At 40.5% G+C, this 19,558-nt stretch overlaps 2 protein-coding genes and 1 non-coding gene across 5 annotated transcripts in view; 1 reads left to right on the top strand and 2 right to left on the bottom strand.

The window, feature by feature from the left end:
* Positions 1–894: 894 nt before the first annotated feature.
* Positions 895–5,509, bottom strand: LOC112562796 (40S ribosomal protein S8-like). The gene is made up of 6 exons (XM_025236292.1): positions 5,392–5,509; positions 4,724–4,830; positions 4,333–4,432; positions 3,660–3,835; positions 1,898–2,027; positions 895–1,045 (listed from the first exon to the last, which is right to left on the bottom strand). Exons 1-6 carry the CDS (start codon positions 5,393–5,395, stop codon positions 936–938), a joined length of 627 nt encoding a protein of 208 aa, XP_025092077.1. The 5' UTR covers positions 5,396–5,509; the 3' UTR covers positions 895–935.
* Positions 3,961–4,035, bottom strand: LOC112563397. The gene has a single exon (XR_003099030.1). It is a non-coding gene; the product is annotated as a small nucleolar RNA Me28S-Am982 (small nucleolar RNA).
* Positions 5,510–12,603: 7,094 nt separating the features above from the next.
* Positions 12,604–19,558, top strand: part of LOC112562048 (COP1-interactive protein 1-like) — a 39,361-nt gene continuing 32,406 nt past the window's right edge. For 2 of the 3 annotated variants that reach the window (XM_025235027.1, XM_025235025.1), the window contains exons 1-3: positions 12,604–15,541; positions 17,423–17,581; positions 18,151–18,621. In XM_025235027.1, the coding sequence (XP_025090812.1) occupies positions 13,751–15,541; positions 17,423–17,581; positions 18,151–18,621 (2,421 nt within the window). In that variant the 5' untranslated portion in view covers positions 12,604–13,750. The remainder of the gene's footprint in view (positions 15,542–17,422; positions 17,582–18,150; positions 18,622–19,558) is intronic. The other variant, XM_025235026.1, reaches the window with a different exon arrangement.

The following is a 19,558-nucleotide window of genomic DNA, read 5'->3' as shown; positions in this document are numbered from 1 at the left end:
ATATACCTTCCCTAATGGTGCTGCTGTTAAGCTTCTGAGCAACTTTCTGCATGGCCACGTACTCCAGAGGACTACACGCTGTCCAGGAACACATTTATGTTTCAAGTTTAAATGTCTGATCTATCTTTGAACAAGTTGATTCTGAACACATATGTGTATGACATTACATGCAGCCCTGATTTTGATCTGTACTTCACTTATGCAAATAATAGTTGAATTCCTTTCAATGTTACCTAAATCATAAAAGATAAAATGGTAAGGTGTTTGAAACTAAAAATAAATTAAGAATTTCAGTTGCAAGCGATATTTTGTTGCTCTTTCCCTCCCTCCTACTAGTTTTGGTTTTGCTGTCCAAACGAAACAATCAAGAGCCACACTAACGGCGGTGTATATGCAAGCCCTGCCCTCTTTCTTTCAGCCTTGGATTTATATTGTGCATTTTCAGATTACCCGGATTCAGGGTGCAAAGAAACAAAGTATACATAAAAAAAACTGGAAATTAAAATACTTTCATGGCACTAGCTCAATCCCTGCTTATGAGGAAATATGGTATGTTCATCCTTCTCTAGGCGTGTTTTATTTTTTTGTGGAGAACACATTCAGTCCTGATCATGACAGCATGTTCACAGAGAAGCCTTTTCTCCTCAGCTCTCAGACCCTGCAGGAAGAACTAGTTGGGCGAAAAACATTTATTTTAAGGCAAGTCGGCAGTGCCTGTGATCTCTACCCTGCCTATCGTCTGCGACTACAGATTGACAAGGTTACTGATGCTTCTCTGCAATGCATTTATTAATGTGCTATTTTTAGAGACAGGATCATCAATGCTATTAAATGGTAACTGTGCACTTGCAGCTCTCAAACTCTCCATGCCAAAAAAAGAAACAAACACACATCTGTGGGAAACTGTCCAATATATTTCAGATTTTTTTGCTGAATTACTTTCCCTTCTTAGACTTGATTTTTCTGAGGTAGAAATCAAGCTCTTTGCCCTCCAAAACGAAGCCATCAGCTCGACCATCTCTTCCCGGGCGTGAGGCAACCTTTGCTGAAAATCCAAGAACACTTTATGAAGGTCAACACAAAGAACATGCCATTAATCAGCTGAAAACTTAAGACGACACCACCCTCATGACTTTTTAAACGTAACCTTCCCTAAGAGTTTTGTCTACTTTAATGTTTCCATCACAGTCAGGGTAACTATGACAATGATCACAGGACAGTTCCTCATTGACCTTGAATGTCATCATTCTGTGACTCGAGCTTTAAAAAAGTTCCTAAACCAATGAACCATATACATTACATTTGTGCAAGCTTAAGAACCATATTTTATTACTGACCACCTACTAACTTATAATCAGCACTATCTGTGTTATATAGGCTTTTTTTTTAATATTAAAAAAAAAAAACCAAACACTCCTAACAGACCAACATTCGTTCCATGTTCTGAATAGACTGAAAAAGACTGCTAGTTGATTAGTGCAACAGGCAAGGATTTATTACCTTTAGCAGCAGTCAGTAAAATTTGTTGACTGATTACTCTTAAGCCTGATCTCCAAAGGCAATTCAAAAAGCAGACAACTACATGTACTATGTTCTTAACATGTAAATTTAGACATCTCAAGTTGTGAAATGCTTTCCTTATGGTCAATCATAACATGATTAAGGATTGTTTGCAAATCTTCATAGAAAAATGGCCGTCTATCACAGTCAGGGTAACTATGACAAGGATCACAGGACGTTCCTCATTGACATTGAATGTCATCATTCTGTGAGCTTATGCATAAGGCCACAACAAAACACAATCCATTATGTATGAGATAATATCTTTCCAGAAGTGGCATCGATTAATTAGAGATGAGACCACTACAATCCTATAAAGTAATACTGTTATACTCACCAAGAACGCGTCCTGATGAAAACTGCTCCTCAAGAGCAGCCTCTACCTTGGCAAGTTTTTTTCTAGTCTCATACTTGCGTTTCACCTTTTTAGATCTTGGTTTGTTGATAACAGCCTCTTCTTGGGGAGACTTAAAAAAAAAAAAAAAAAAACAAAAACACAATAAAACATTGCCGAAACATTGTCACATTTAACTACAGCATAAATGAACTTAACAGCAACAATGAAAGTATGGGGCAAAGACAAGCACCTTTTTAACAGTAAATTAAAAAAAAAAATGAAAACATCTCAAGCAGAAATGAGTTGAACAGCTGTACACTAAAGGCTTAATGCCATCCATACACAATGCATTAACATGTGCTCCCCTGGTATGCGCAGCGACAAGTGCACGCAAATAAAATTTCCACCAGCAATTTAAAAATTTATATTTATAACTTAATTAAATTTATGTTCTGCTCTTGTAGTAAAATCAACTGAAAGACAATTACTGTATAGGACAAAGAATTCACAGATTGGAAAGTAGGTCAAAAGAATATTATTTACTGACTTCTTCTCATTTTCCGTTGTTGGAGTATAAATTGACATAGAATTGAGTAACCGACAATAAATGTCAATACAGTGGTACCTCGACATACGATTTTAATTTGTTCCGTAACCTTGCTCGTATGTCAAATAGCTCGTATCTCAAAGCAATTTTCCACATTGAAATGCCACTAATCCGTTCCAGCTCCCAAAACACCACCTCAGTTGTTTTTGTTAAGTGTTTTTGAATAAGAAAAATGTATTTACAAGAAGAAACATTTATTTATAAGTAACAAATACATATTCTATAAAAACAACAAAAGAAAATTAAGTCAAGTGCTTATGGGAGCGCTTAATTTTCGTCACTGGCCTTTGCTTTTTTCGTCACGCTTTGCTCATTTTCACCTGCAGATCGTTAAAAAAAACTGTCCATCTTTTCATGGAGAGAGGTCCAGAGCTTACAAATTATTGTAACGCCTTAGCTGGCGTTATACCGTTTATCAACTCCTTCTGTTTAAGCACAGTACATGTCATTGATGTGCTACGCCCGTACATCCTCGCCAAGTCAATTACTCGCACACATTGCTCATATTTTTCACGCTTTAATTCAAAAGACATCATCTTCTTCTTCGGACCCATGGTTATAAAAATAAATGTGTTAATCTTTTGTAAATATACAAAAAGCAAAAAACGTGAACCCAACTTATCAAAAATGCTTCGAAAACGAGGGAAACAAAGCACACAACACAGACCAAGGTCTAGTCTAAGGTGGGAGAAACTGTTGACGCTGTACACGACACCAACATCCGCCCTGCATGCTGGGGTCGTGTGCAGCGGTGTATCTCAAATCTTGCTCTCATCTCGAAGCAAAATATCGCTCGCTCGGCGGCTCATATCTCAAAACACTCGTAAGTCGAGGTACCACTGTATGTCACTTCTGAACCTAAACTTCACCTACTTTCAAACATATTGAAACACCTTACTGGTTTATTTTTTCAGCCTTTAAAGGGAAGCAATCCAGAAAGGAACACAATTCCTTATATATTGCCTTCCTTGTGTATTCATTAATTTATGTATGGCATTAACAGCTCACTCTACTCTGGGTATTCTAGGGCAGCCGCACTTTTGGCCAGCTGTGACTGTAATGTAGAAGTTATAGACAACCAATCAACCATTAAGAACAAGGGTAGGTACATTTATCAGTTTTTGGGAATTAGAAGGCCAAAAAAAAAGTACTCACCAGCTTGACACCCTTTTTGCGCCCAAGAGGTGTAGCATAGTGTGCCTCATACCACTGACGAAAAGGTGTTGAGTCGATTTGGACAATACAGGACTTCACAAGCGTCTTTGTGCGCACCAACTCATTATTGGAAGCATTGTAGATAACATCAATAATGCGGGTCTTGCGGGTGACACCTAAATGAGCAGCCAATGTAAAATGGATACATCTTAAATACCGAAAAAACTCAAGGCACCTTAACCACAAAATATTTAAAGTTTTTTGTTGATAATGCAGCAGGATTAGGTTGTAGCATTAAACATAAAGACTTCAGTAAAAAAATTCAATGCATCACAAATCAGTTGAAAGATGGTGAATGCATAAATCATCATAGTCTTCACAGATTTAAAATTAGAAGCTGATAACTTTTGTAGGCTATCGTTCACCTTGGAAGGAATGGGAAGGAGTAAATACAGTCGGGCTTCATCTCCAGAAGTATACAGTAGCTACCTCATTCCTCACAGAATTTGCTGAAGCTAATTACCATTAACACGACTTAATCCATGTCACTGAAAATACCTTTATCAATTGCAGGTAACCAATGTGCAGCCCAGCAGCACAAAATACAACTTTAAACTACAAGGTCTTGTAAGCACATGTGCAGCTAGTGCAACTAAAGATAAAATAAACTTACTTTCCGATCCCCATGAGAAGTTTCCATGATCAAGACGAAGTGCCCTGTACTTTTTGTTTCCACCCATTGTTCTCACTGTGTGGATCCTCTTGGGTCCAAGCTGCAACAAACCATTAGTCACAAAGTGGTCACTAATACAAATCTTTGTAGTGGGTTGTTATGAAAAAAAAAGGAATAAGGATGCTGTAGGAAGTATCAGAAATAAATGATCCATCAGGCATCAGCCGAAAGATGGTGTAAGTTTTGGTTCATCATCTCCCTAGCACCCTGCTTCACAAAATACCTGCAGTGCTGGCACTGAAAAATTTTGTCAACAGCAATCTATCGTGATAGACCAGCTTTCCTGAAGCTTAATTAACTCTAGTTTAATTATATTCTAACATTGTTGGACCTTGGTCATTGCTGGAGGTCGCCCAAGTTCGAACTTTCGTTTTTTTCTTATCTGGGCCATACGGCCACCAGTCTTTCTCCTCTTGTGCCATCTATCTCGTGAGATACCTGCAAAACAATGTATGTAATGTAGCCCACTTTGTTGAATTGTGCTTTAAAAATTAATGTACAATGATATAGAGAGGTAAAAACAGATCAAAGAATACCCTTAGACTTTTACAAATGTAACCTCTAAAAGATGGCTTTGGCTGACATAATGGATGATATAGGCGCATGAAAAATGTGCATGTATTTTATTCATCACTTTGCATAGCACCACCCTCCCCGACAACTTCGCTTTCCCGTTTTGATCCTCTTTTTTATGACACATGAATTCTTCGCCTCTAGAACGATAAAATCAAGCAAAAAAAAACCAAAAAACATTGCTATGTCAAAGCCAGCGTACGTACTCCGGAAACACTGAATGAAAAATCCTACACATTGATCACGATATACCCAGGTGGCATTTGAAAAGTCATTATTTTAGACATAATGAGTCTTATGAGAAGAAATAACATAGTAGTTGTATTACTACAACATCCAGATGTTCGCTGATTTACTTGTCATGCGCGTTCAATAAACGAAACATAAGATGAAAGATGATATTTTCACGTTTAGTCTTCCACTTACCCATCTTGGAAAAGGATGGTGATCAAAAGGAAGTAAGCTGGGAATGCTGGGAAAAACATTGAAAGCTACTTCCTGAAGGGAGATAACAAGACTTTCTGAATTTTTAAAAATGTAATCTAGAAACTTAAGAAAAATATCTTTGTCCAATTTTATTGCACCATCATATATTATATCGACCAAAAGACTGCTTCTTTTTAAAATTTGTAAGTCATTCTTGATATTTGACGTCATCGGTTTTGCGGTCGCATCTGCTACGGGTAGGGGCCTTAGTTACGAGGCGCTGTCAGCGCCTTAATTATTTTGATACGAAGCGGTGAGAAAAGGTGGAGGCAAGTTGCCCCTATAAAAATGTTGGGGTAAGTCGACTGCCCCAGTGCAAAAGAGCGAAGAAGCCGTATTTGATCGCGACGAAGCATATTTAAAATAAAAGATCAGAATTTAGCAACAAACATCACCTATTCTTTTACTGTAGCGAAACTTGATAATTAGTTTTGGAACGAGCTAGATTTTAAAGTTAATAGACGATAATATAAAAATGTTGAGTTTGATACTTCAAGGCAAGGCTGACTTATCAACTTGCTTTTGGAAAGATGTGTGTAGGGGGAAACCATGATCTGGATTTAGCATGTTTCGGTGACTTTTTAATATTGTCCGTATATTCAACAAAAATTAACATTAAATTCTCGTAACTGCAGCCTCCACTTCTAGTATGCACCTCCCCTCTCTACCCACATACACACACACAGAGTAAAATGTTTCGAAGATTCCAAGAAATATGCTAACAAATCACTTATGAAAATAAAATAACATTTACTGAACACAACATAAATTCTTACAAAAATAGTTCCGGTTGGTATGGTCACCCCCAACGTAATGATGTTATTTTAGGTGTTTCGAACATTTTGATGGTAGGAAAATTCGTTTACTTTAATGTTCTGTTAATCTGGAAAGTCAGACTCTGGTTGAAGCCTTATGTGCAACCTGATGCACGATGAGGAATAGATAGAATCTGGAAAGTCTTTGTTAAGAACCAAAAGTATTTTAAATATTTGTAAATGGCAAATTATACCTACTCTCTAGCTTTAAGGAGGAAGGGATAGGGGAGCTTGAAAGATAATCTCAGGTGTTTGTTGTTATGACATAGATACATTCTCGTAAAACTTTTGAAAACATATGAGTGTATAATGGAAGATAAGGAGGTGGGGAAATGCGCAAATAATATTTGGATAATATTATGTGTGTGACCAGTGATTAGTGTTGGAGTTGGTGTCTTCATTACTGGGACATCTCTTAAGTCATACATATAAATTCATTCAATGAACATTACTAAAATAATCTTGCTTTGAAATATTTTGCCATTCACAAATTTTAAAAAGGCATATATACCATAATCATTGAAAAACACATGCAGCCATATAGTTCAAAAAGTAATCTGCATTAGTCTTAATATAAAAAAAAGCTGATGTCAGTACATAAGCACCTATTCTTATATCACTTGTATGACCATATAGAAATAAAAACAATTACTAAATTAAGTAATTTATTCCTACAATTCATATAAAGATATTGTTAAAGAAATAATATGTTTAAGATAATGTGTCAAAAACTGGTTATCAAACTTTTTGTCTATGTTTGGCTAGTGATGTTAATAAATGTCATTACAAAATGGCCTGAATTCTGAGAGAATTCAATAAAATGTTTTAAGATCCTGAACAACATCTATAAGATGTATTTGTGGGCTAATGTGGGATTGAGAAAGTAGCTTATGACACCTAAATCCTCAGACACATAGTAATCATTGCTTTAGAGAGCTAAACAAAAGCATGGTGGAATACAGCATTAAATTGTCAAAAGATGATGGTATTATGTAAAAAGGCATGCAACACATGCATTACAAATGAGAAATCTTTATTTATGAAAGTAACTGAATAAGCAAAAGTTATGCTTTTTTACATCTAGCCCTCAGATTATGTAGCTTTACATTAATTCAAAACAAGGCAATAAAAACATAGAAATAATGGTATGTACAAATATGGTGGTTGATAACTGAATTGACTGGGTTATTTTTCTTAGCCAGAGGACTGGCAATGTATGGTACGTTTGTTTTGTCGGTGCAGGTGTAGATGATTAAGCTGGGTAGAAAGCCTCTGTAGGTAGTCAAAGGGTTTGGAAATGGTGTTGGAGTCCCACTTTGAATCTGTACAGACTGCAGTCCATTCTTTGGAGATCTGGGGGAGGGTTATTTCAAAGAACACTGCCCAAAGAACACTGCCAGAATATTTCAGTCTCATCTTGAATAGGTCAATTCTCGGTATGGGAATATTGAGTTTAAGAGACTCTCCTACTATGTTGGTAGAAAAGATAGTAGGAAGTCTAGGGGGAAGTTTGCCTGTTAATATTTCAGATTGGAAGTTTAGTGGTTTATTCCTTGTTACTCCTCGAGGAGCATAGTGCTGCAAAAAGATGAACATACTTTTGTTGAATTTTAGTAGGGTTAATAGTTGCTTTTGACTCCATAGACAGGGAAACCATCTGGAACCTGATACAGCACTACGGATTTGCACCAAAGTTCATTGCCATCATCCAGCAGCTGTATGAGGACTCCACATGCCAGGTGATCCACAACAGAAAGCTGACTGACCCCTTAGCAGTGAGGACTCGAGTGAGGCAGGGTTGTATGCTCTCACCGACAATCTCAACAAGCGAAAAGTTTTGGAGGGAGGGGATGTTTCTGCCCCACTCTTTCATTCTTACCTAAACACAGATATATATACTTACTCATATCTGCATAATATACACATATCTGCTTATGTATACATGTGTAAACCACCCCCCCCCCCACACACACACAGCCTTATATCTGCTTATATATATGTAACCCCCCCATGCACAAACACTCATCTCTGCTTTTATATATATAACCTCCCTTACACACATACTCATATCTGCACATATATATTTATCTAATACCCCTTGACACACACACCTACTCACTCATATGTACATATATAATACATAAATAATCCCCTTACACACACAGTCTCATATCTGCTTATGTATAGATATGTAAACATCCTCCCACACACACATCTGGTTATATATGCATATCCTCCCCCCCCCCCACATATATATATAATTCCCCCCTCCTCCTTCATGCACACTTGTATTTGCTTATCTATACTTGTGTACTCCCCACCACCACCACACACTCATATCTACTTATAATATATCTAATACCCGCAACACACATATCTGCTTATATATGCAAATCTCCCCATATACACATAAGCAGCCTGCAACTCATGAGACCCTCGTGGAGAGAAAGTTGGGCCCCAGGTTTTGGAAGAGGGGCCCTCAACCCTAACCCTGCTGGGAATTCCCACGAGTTCCCAATTTTTTTTTCCCCACGAAAGCCTCACCAACCTTCCCACGAAAGCCCCATAGCAAATCCACCAATCGCCCATGAAAATTCGTCGTTTCCCACGAAAGTGCCATCAACTTCCCCACTCCCCCTGCTCCCAGCTTGCTGTATCCCTCACCCAATCACACTTTTACTCACACTGGTACTCAGGCTGGCACACCATGAAGAAAACAATCAACAGCTTTTCATAATCTCTTCACAACGCACAAATAGTAGGTAAGAGATATGATAAAACAATTTTATTATTTACAGATAATTAGAAAAATATGACACCAAAAATCGATTCATGAGTGATGGAATCCCTGTAGAAAAAAAAATCATCAATTACAATGTATTTACATATTTTGATTTTTGCTATGTCGAACAAACTTCTCACATAGATGAAATCTTCAAGCTTTCATAAATCTACTACAGTAATTACTAGTGAGATTACAAGAAGATGAACAAGAGTCGAATAAAAAGATGTTAAATGTTAATGTCTTGATGGCCATTTGTGTGTATAAGAAGTTTTAGATGCTATTTGAAAGTAGCCAATTTATCCTTAGTACAAAAGCTCGTAAGGTATAAATACAGTGTTCCCTCGTTTATCGCGGGGGATAGATGCTATGATCAGCCGCGATAAACGAATTTCCGCGAAATAGGGACATACATGCAATAATAATATAAATACATGTAAAACAATATCATGTGAGTGTAAAGTGATATGGTAATCATGGTATTAATACAGTACAATAACAAATTAGTGTAAACAAAAATTATAACTGTACTCAGAGAAACTAAAAAAACTGATGCGAACTGGCTGCGAGATGGGAGATAGCAATCATGGCTCATCGCTTACGCATAGCAATGGATTTCTCATACACAATAATTTCTTTCTTTCTATCTACACAATAACCATGGTATTTTAATAGAAACATTTTTCGTCTTTTTCCTATCTATGGTATTTTGTAGAACGATAATTCCCAGCTCGGAGGTATCGATAGATACTTCACTCAAAAAAAAAAAACCCAAACAAACCGCGAAGTAGTGAATCCGCGATATATGAACCGCGAAGTAGCGAGGGAACACTGTAGGCCTACTGAATAAATCCACAAAGAATAAAACAATGCTCACATTAATGATTAAAACTTCAAAAACTCATTGTTGTAATTCCACTCATCATTAGATGGCGTCGCCCTTGGCATCGTTCCTCAATTCATGTGTCTTGCATCCCCAAACCATTTACGGCCAATACCATCCACTTCTGCTTTAACTTCTAACGTAACGGCAAACGTTTAAACGTTTTGTGCGGCTGTGGACAAAAGTAAATTGTAAAGTAGACTTAAATACTATTGTACACAATCATAAATTTGTAAATGTAGAGAAAATAATACTTAGATTCACTATTTTTTTAAATTGTTCGGAAACTTTGTCCTTTTAAGTACATATTGACGTACACCTCAAAGAAATAAAAACCAAACTAAAAACTACGCACCAATTAATATACTTCTCAGCTGAGACTGGAAACTTTTTTTCCCCTTTGGTTCCATTAAAATTGTTTTTTTGACCAGCTCTGAAGAAAACATCCATTTTAAAATTCTCCATACACGCGAGGCGCTGTACCTGTTAAAAAAGTCTGTAGTTGTTTCCAACATGTGAAGAATTACAAGACAAATGCAAAATAAATACCCTACTCCGCTGATGAGTGAACAATGGTTGCATGATGAATATAGCTACAAACCAGACCCAGCCGCGCCAAGGTTATTGAGAAAGCAGACGACAAATTTCGAGCATGGTTCAATAAGTTCATTTCAATTATTTCAACTTCGAAGTTAATTATTAAAAGTAAACAAATGAGAGAGAGAGGAGAGAAGAGAGAAGAGAGAAGAGAGAGATTTGCCCTTAATTTTAAACTTCTTCACTAGTTAATTTCAATCTATCATGCACTTGGTTGTCATGTTGCTTCCGCCAGTCGTATTCGTGCTCTTAACATTTGATTTTGGTAAATACGTACAATTAGTAGGAAAGAGATACGATGCTCGCTCTTCCTCCAGTCGACCCAGCTGTCGGGAGTTGGTACCCAACTCCACAGACGGTAAGTCAGCGAGGGAGAGATGGGCACCGCCCTCACCTGACCTAGAGTAAAGTGAGATGTTTAACACATCACTCCCCAAACGACATGAAAAAGGTTAGTGGACGAAGGTTATCTTTTATTATCATTTTGTATCCCATATGAAATTGGGCCAAAGTCCTAAATTGTTAAAGAATATCGTATCATGTGGCGTGGTGGAGGGTACCGCCTCAGACGTATTTCAACGGGGAGGGGCAAGGTGCTGTGGAGACACGAACAGGCTAGCACCAGAAGACCTGATGTACGACAGGGAAGAGGACTGGCTTGAATAAGAGGACGGCCAACTCCCGGCATCTTTTTAACTCTGCCCTCACCAGCGCCTCATGGTCCCAGTACCTTGTGAGCAATCTTGGGGAAAATAAAGGCTACCCGAGTAACCCTGCGAATACTGTATAAAGGGCGAAAAGTTTTCCACGAAGAACTCACTGGCCAATACCCACATGTTGGTGACAAAGGCTAACCAAAGAATGAACACAATCACTCGTCATACTCCTCCCAAAGAAAACAGTGAACAGCGCCATCAGCTTACTCATCCACGCCTGGCTGCACTTTACTGACTCCAGATTTTTTTTAACCTGTTCTGATCCGTAGATTGTGTGTTGTGTGTTTCAGCTCATTGACTCTGCAGCATCCACACTGCAGTAGTTTCATGCCGCATCTGTGGACGTACACACACGCATTTGCTGCGTGTGAAGTGGCTGCTTGACTGGGTTTGAGTGAGTGGACTGGAAAGTATACATGCTTGTAGACAGTTTTATTTACTCATTTGAGTACTTTCATTGTTTGAGCTATTGTAATCTTATTTTAACCACAAGTGGAATGGCTCTAGAAAGCATAGGCAGATATCTTCTCTCTAAGATGTAAACATGTGATTCAGATTTAAAACCTGCAAATCTTGTTTAAATTTAACTCTTGAACTTAAGAAAAGCGGCAACTCGACAACTCCAAGATCCGTGGGGACTCTATCTGTGCATGGTAATATTGGCAGACGTGTCTCTCTAGAACGGATGGTAGTTACTCATCCTTATTTGAGAATAAGTACCTTGTACTGAACTCTGTCCAGAAGCTAAAGGGTTTTGCACTATACTAGACCTTTAATAGTTATGACACTCTATATCTACCTATTCCACAGTAGCTAATGCATAAACATCGTATGTTATTTATTTATAAGTATTGATAACGATACTACTCGCTATGAACACACGGTTATATTAATTAAAAAAGGGGTAAAATGCGTCTTCTTTCACATCTTCCCTGCCACCCACACACAGAGCAAGCGAAAGAAAAAGAGAGAGAGCTGGGCGACAATCAAAGCGAGGTAGACGAGAACGCAGACGAAGACGACTGGACTGGGCTAGAGACTACATCTCCCTGCCTACACACGTGAGCGCCTAACTGGTGCAGCAGCATGTGAAGCAGGATAAGGATACAGGGAGGGGAGCGAGGGGGCTCACAACTGGGTCTTTCTGTGGAATGGCCGACAGCCAGACGTCTCCACCATGCTGGCAATGGCGCTACCAGGAAGAAAAGAGTAACCAGGACTGGCTGATCACTTGAGTAATCAGTCCTTTGTTCGGAAAGTGAAATCACTTACATTTGAAGACAGTCCTCTACATGGCCAAGACTGTGAGAGAGTGAAGGTATTTTTGTGTGTGTGTTTTGTGTCAGGATCGTGCTTGGCGGAACTGCAGTGCCGGCTGCTCGTGTGCCGTGCGTGTGCTCCCTCCTCACGCGCAGCTAAGAATAGGTGTGTTCTGCGCGTGTTCCCCATCGTCCTTTGCTTCCAGCTCGCGGAAACTTTTCAGGGGAGCGAAGAAAATAAGCCATCGTTGGAATGAAATGGTACAACGAATTGAAGAGAAATATAAACAAATAAACGCAGTTATAGAAAGGCAACAAATTAGTTTCTCAAGCTGACTGTCAGAAAAGTCTTTTGGTCTGGTTACCATGAAAAGGTAAACCGTTGTCTTCGCTTTAGGTAAGGATGATAAGTGCAGCTGCATTTTTAAAGTACGCCAAACTGCCTTTCGTAACGACTTTGTTGAATTTTGTTCGCGGTGTTACGTGTCACGGTGCAGTGAAGTCAGCTACCTGCTTAAAGTAGATATTATTTCACCTGAGGGATACAGACATCCACCTGGCTGGAGGAGCCTTGCAGGGACACATCATTACTGATTCCACGCAGTCTCTGCACATGCGCAGTGCACTGTTCCCGTCGGCTGGCAGCCGGTGTTTCAGACTGGCACGATGTTTCTCTGTTCTGACTGACCCCGAGACCAAGTGTGGTCACTTTCGTGTCCTTTCCTGGACTACTTTACCTACCTTTTCGACTTTCGAAACGAAGGATACAACGTGAGGTAACGGAAGTGCTGGAAACGGCGTTTGGACATTCATTTCAGCGCTTGCGTTTCACGACTCATCTATACTTATCTCATATCCTTCCATCTTGTCAGTGCCGAGCCAGATCGGGGCCAAGCCCATGGAAACTTTTGAAAAGTTATTTTTGAGCAGCGCAACTGAGATTTAAGCTTTGTAGTTGACATGAATGTTTACTTATTTGTAGCGTGTACACAAAGCAAGATATCCGACAATTCATCAGTGGTGAAAACAGACAAGTCAAGACTACCAACGGTGGTTGTAGTGCAAGTCTTGTCCCAGCAAAGAACGAGTGTCTGAAACTATCTTGCTAACTTGCTTTTGATTTCTTCCATTTCATTTGTGGCTTCGTCTAATAGCTTCTTTATCTACAGCTGCTGCAGTGTGTTAAACGTTTGATGCCGTGTGTGGTAGATACAGCGCAAGACTAATCTGAGTAAAACCCTAAAAAAATGGAAGAACCTACCGTGTGTCCTGTGTGTGTAGTATTTGAACCCCAAGCTTGGAGAAAATCATTGTGTCGCAACTGCTTCAAAACCTTTGAACAGCATGAAGGGTCACTTCCGACGGAGGAGTCGACGCAGAAAGACGAGAGTCCACCCACGAAAGCAGAAGACAGTAAAGATTCAAGCCAAACCTCGCCCGATGTCACGGCAGCCACAGTGCCCTCCATCCCGGCAGCACCATCCCCATCATCGGCATCCAAACCCAACACGCCATCTACGTTGTCCCCCGAGTCTGACAAAGCCAGCGTCCCTAAAACCACCCCATTAAGCTCTCCTCCTGTTACAACTGTCCACCCGACAACCACTACCACTACCACATCTACAGCTACAGCCACAAAAGTTTCGTCACTAACATCCCCCACGTCTAGCAAAGCCTCGGCTCCTTCGCTGGCCAAGACAAAAGAAGGAGGTGCGAGTAAGTTAGACGAGAGCAAGAAAGGGACGGCGGGAGTGAGAGCGAATGGTGGCTCGGCAAGTGCAGGTAAACCTGGCATTGATCATAAGGTGACTTCAATTTCTTCTGTCGCCGGTAAGATCGAGCAGCCAAAGCGCAGTGCCGGCACCTCCACTCCTACTGCTGCCACCAGCAGTAGCAAACAGTCGCCAGCATCGGACAGCAAGTTGAAGGGTGTTGGTGACAAGAAGGGACTTTCCAGCAAATCCCCCAGTACTAAGGAAAGTGTATCTTCCCCAACTTCCCCCTCGTCGGCAACACCTCTGTCACCGCCAAGTTCCTCCTCGTCATCGTTGCACGATAACAGTGTTCGGAGCAAGTGGGAGAAACGAGTAGCGAGTGCCGGGGGTGGCGGGGGAGGAGGCGCAGAGCTGGGGGCCAGGTTTGACGTCAAGAAAGGTCAGAAGGCAACAGATGCGAAGGTGAAGAGCGCAGAAAGTGGTGACGTGGCCAGCAAGAGTCGATCCAGTGACATTGGGAAGAAGGTCGGCAAGGAGACGAGTCAGCCTGAAGACAGTACCGTATCTGCTGCAGCTACAACAGCGGCAGGCTCCAGTGTAACGACAGGAAAGATAACAGCGACTGAAAAGATCGAGCAGAAGCAGTCAACACCATCTTCAAAAGCCACAGCATCAACAGCATCAACTAATGTCTCATTGACCAGTAAATCGAAATCTTCAGAACATGTTCCTGCCACTGCTTCTGTCACTGCCACTGTCTGCAGTACAACAGTCAGCGCCACTGCTCCGGTCAGTAGTGATACCAGTTGTCTGAAATCATCCTTTTCTGCAAACAAGGCGTCTGCCACTGTTTCTCCATCAAGCGCTGCTGTTGCCAAGCAAGATGTGGCAACAAAATCACAGATCACCACCAAAAGCGCCTCGACAACCAAAGTCGACGGCAAAGAGCTACAACAGCAAAACAAGAAACAAGAATGTCCGGTGAAGGCGTCTGAAGAGAAAAAAGAAAAAACGGTTGTCAAAGAGCAGGCCGAGCAAAAAGAAGACGCCAGTCACCGAGAACTTCGAACCAAAGTGGAACAACTCGAGAAGGAACTGAGGCAAAAGGAAGAAACTCTGTTGAAAAAACTTGCCGACAAAGAAGAACGCCTTCTTAAAGAGCTTGCATCTAAAGAAAAGGAGGTGGACACTCTGAAAATCCGTGTTGTTGCTATGGAAGCAGAATGTGGACATTTGAAAAATCAGGTGGACGAAGCAAGAAAATCTTCGGTGAAGGGACAGAGGGAAGAGCTGGAAAAAACACTGGGAGAACTTCGTCAGCAGGTAGTCTCTCTTTTGTTGTTTACTACGGTGTGAATATTTGACACGATACCTTCTACTGTTTACTATAATAAACAGTTATTTAAATCGCTATATATATATATGTATCTTTCAAACGGTGCATACAGTAACATGACGCACAGAGAACTTAATACAACTAGCTACGTCTCTTAGGAATATCATAGATCAATCAGAGGTAATACTTCTAATTCCAGAACTAAATAGTAAATGTGATAGGTATCCAGATATACTCCAGAGTCTTCATTCTTATAATTTAACGTGCATATGACAAAACTGTGCGGTCTCTGTCTTTCGTGAGTTTGTTATTTATTATTAGCTCTTATTGTGGGCATGATAAATTTCACAACACCATAGCACAGCATTTGACAATGGCTGTAGGATGGTAAGCAGACTGTGCCAGTTTTCTTCACCCGATTGCATCGCATTGTCCTCCTTCCCTGTCGCTTCTGTCTCACAGTCAGCCACAGTCAGTGCCAGTCCTCGTGCATCTTTTTTTTTTCTCAGCAAATACAATCCACCTCATCATGTACACTCATAGCCATATGCACTTATTCATAAACATATACAAAATAGGAAGAAAAGATGAGAGGGAAAAGAGAAAGAGAAAACTGGATAGTAAAAGAGAAAGAGAGAAAAGGAGGAAGAGGAAGGAAGGAAATAGGAAAGTAGCCACCAGCCTGTGTCCGCTTCAGCATCGCACAATGATTAGAAACCAGAATGTTCAAAGTCATAATGACTTTAAAGCAACAACCAAGTAAAAAACCACAACACAATGACTAAAAACTGATGTAACGACTAGAAAACAAATTTTTAATGTCATAATTAAGGGTAAACACAAGATTTGCTTTGTACTTTAACATAACAGTGCCATGTGGCATTCTTCCTAATTCTATTTCTTCTGTATAATTTTTAAGAACAACTGGAATGGTTGAGTGTTATTTTTCTATTACAGTGTATACATCGTACTCTCTACAGAACTCAAACCGTTCAGTTTTTGTGTACATATATTTTCTTGTACACCAAGAAAAAACTACCTCTCCCAGAAAAGGAGATTTCTATCAACAGCTTCTATCAACAAGATCTTTCTGTTTTTACCCAATGTATACAAGGGAATCAACAATCGTGCTTTAAGAAACCGTTGGCAGGTAGAAGTTTATGAATTTCCCCCAAACAATGGAAATCATTTATAGTTGTGATTTGAATTCACGCATTTCTGTCTGTCAATGGCTGTGCATTCCCGTTACTGTCGGTGACTTTATGTTAATTCGTTTTTCGTTACTACCAGTGCAGTTGGCTTAACAGTCTTGGTATAGTCTTCTCTGACTACCAGTTCTTACTTATGCCTTCCTGTTGTAGTTTTTCTGAGTGTGCCTGACTCCGAGTTGCCGATCCTTTGCTCCACGCTCCTCTGTGCATGTGCACGGGACCTACTCCGTCAATGGGTTCACCTTGTGCAGTTCTCTTCTGAGTTGTCGTTGTGGCTATTCCTGCTGTTACTTACAGATTCACGTGGTGATGATGTGGGGGGTGGGGTGAACATACATAACCAATGACAAGCCTCAACATTCATAAACCAAGTGAAACGCCATCAGCAGACTTAACAAAATCCTGCGACTGTGACGAGCAATTAACGGAATTAAAAATCTGTCCGTTGATGACGACTGCTTGCGATGTAGTTGTCGAGCGCAGAGTATTTACTGCTGCTTTTGCGTCAACAGGACAGACATCCATTACAGTCAACCGACGCATCCGTGCTACTAGCTATTGTTATTGTTTCAAATGCTGTTTGTTTGTTTGTTTGTTTGTTTGTTTTTCGCGTGCTATTTGTCGTTAACGGACTGTGTGTGTTGCTCACCGTGGCAGGTCTCAGCTATGGAGAAACAGTGTTCTCAGCTTGAGAGCGACAACCAGACCCTCCTTCACAAGCTGCGTGACCAGGCGCAGCAGGCTGCCGACGACGACGGTAGCAGCACGCGTAAGATGTCGGGGCTGCAGGGGGAACTGCTGACGTCCGAGATGGAGGTATACTGCTATTGCAGTGTAGAGCAATGTACCAACAGTCTGCAGACAGCGCGCAGTCGCACAACATTAAAGCTTTTCTGTCTTTGTACTTCTTTTTTCCCCTGTCATATATTTTAGTCTCGGCATATTTAAGTCAATATTTTTTGAAAATTAAAAATGAAGAAACTGTGATAGCGTGAGCCAGAGAAGACTAATGGCGATGAGATATCAAAAGAGGAAAAACACAAAGCCACAGGCAAATAAACAGTCCATCACAATGCTGATGATGTCATAAAAATTGCAGGTCGGTACAACAAGACTAAAAGCACCACAAATCCAAGCAGAAAACAAAAATGCTGAGAGCGGGTCCATCAAGCCACAAAACTATCGATGCATACATTCCGTTTTTGCTCTAATTTTATTTAATGGAATCACGGTGACACTGTTGCATCCTCCTCCTCATCATCATCATCGTCGTCGTCATCATCATCATCATCATCATCATCATCATCATCGTCATCGTCATCATCAGCATCAGCATCAGCATCAGCATCAGCATCATCAGTCTACTGGTGACTGTGCGCACTCAGGTGGAAAACTTGCGGGAGGAGAACGCGGAGCTGAGACACGAGTTATTAGACCTGAAGCGCGAGATGGAGGAAATGTACGACTCATTCCGTGAGAACGAGCTGGACGAGTTCCGCGAGCTGCAGCGCGAGTTGGACTTGACAGCCAAGAACTGCCGAGTGCTGCAGTTCAAGCTGCGCAAGGCTGAGCGACGCAACGACCAGGTGGAGCACGACAGGCAGCACTACGAGGAGAAGCTGCGATCTCTGCAGCAGCAGTTCGAGAGCGGAGATGCCCGCAGCCACATCGAGGCTCTTGAGGAGGAGCTGCGCACGGCCAAGGAGGTGTCTGTGCGCCTGCACGACGAGCTCGATCTGATAGAAGAGCGGCGCAACAAGGCTCTGGAGGAAAACAGACATCTGACGGAACTTCTGGAGCAGACCGATAAGAAGCAATTTCGCATGGAGATGGAGATTGACAAGCTGCGAGATCAGGTGAGACAGAGATTAGCTAGTGAAGGCTGGGTACTTGATTAAGATAGAAAGTAGGAAAGAAAATAGGAAATACAAAAAAGCAATTTCTATTGTTTAAAAAACAACTCATGTATGTCAGATTTTTGCATGACTCACAGCGGACCCAAGCTGCTGACACCCTACATGTGTCTCTTCGCTTTGCACAGGCAGATATTCCTTTCCGTCCATCGCACAAAACTCGAAAAATCTGAACATCACGATCTCTTATGACAGTTCCTCTGTTTGGAATTCCTTTGCCAATTTTTGTTCTATTTTCAAGTAGGGTTTAAATCATTCTTTAACTATTTTTTCTTATAACTGGTGCGAAAATGGGTGTTTATCCTTTCTTTCCCCCTTCAGGTATGCTTTGTCGTTTTTTGCATTTTATTTGCTTGTTCCTCTTATACATCAAGTTATTTGCGATTGCATTGTACTTGATGCTTCCATGTAAATGGACAGATGTTTTATATATTAACTTAATTTCCTCCTCCTTCTTCTTCTTTCTCCTCCTTCTCCTTCTTCTCCTCATTCTTCTTCTTTTCCTCCTCCTTCTTCTTCCCAGTCTTCTCCTCTTACTCCTTCTTGACTGGAAATTAGCTAATGGGTATCGGACTATCACCAAAATAAATTAAGAATAATAAGAGACAAAACTCTCAAAGGAGAAACAAAATTAAACGATGAAATAAGTTATTTTCTAGCTTTCATATGTGAACAACTCTTCGTGTAATATGATATCTTCTGCAATCATTAGCCCAATTATCTTCTGCAATCATGAGTCCTCTTCCGCTGTCTCATCTGTCTATTTTCTGTTTTCTGAGAAATATCGTAGACTGAATGAATACTACTCTGGCTTTCAGTGCATTGTCAACATTACTGATTAAAACTGTGCTATGGGCACATACAAGAATGTGATGATGTG

Source organism: Pomacea canaliculata, linkage group LG4 (assembly GCF_003073045.1).
Source record: "Pomacea canaliculata isolate SZHN2017 linkage group LG4, ASM307304v1, whole genome shotgun sequence".
NCBI classification, from domain to species: Eukaryota; Metazoa; Mollusca; class Gastropoda; order Architaenioglossa; family Ampullariidae; genus Pomacea; species Pomacea canaliculata.
This window is presented reverse-complemented; position numbering and strand designations above follow the sequence as displayed.

What these genes read in the sequence shown, in the direction of transcription:
- LOC112562796 (XM_025236292.1), bottom strand. An exon ending in GACCTCCAGCAATGACCAAG is followed by an intron (nt 4,433 to 4,723) that starts GTCCAACAATGT and finishes GGTTTGTTGCAG; the next exon opens with CTTGGACCCAAGAGGATCCA. An exon ending in CTTCTCATGGGGATCGGAAA is followed by an intron (nt 3,836 to 4,332) that starts GTAAGTTTATTT and finishes CTGCTCATTTAG; the next exon opens with GTGTCACCCGCAAGACCCGC.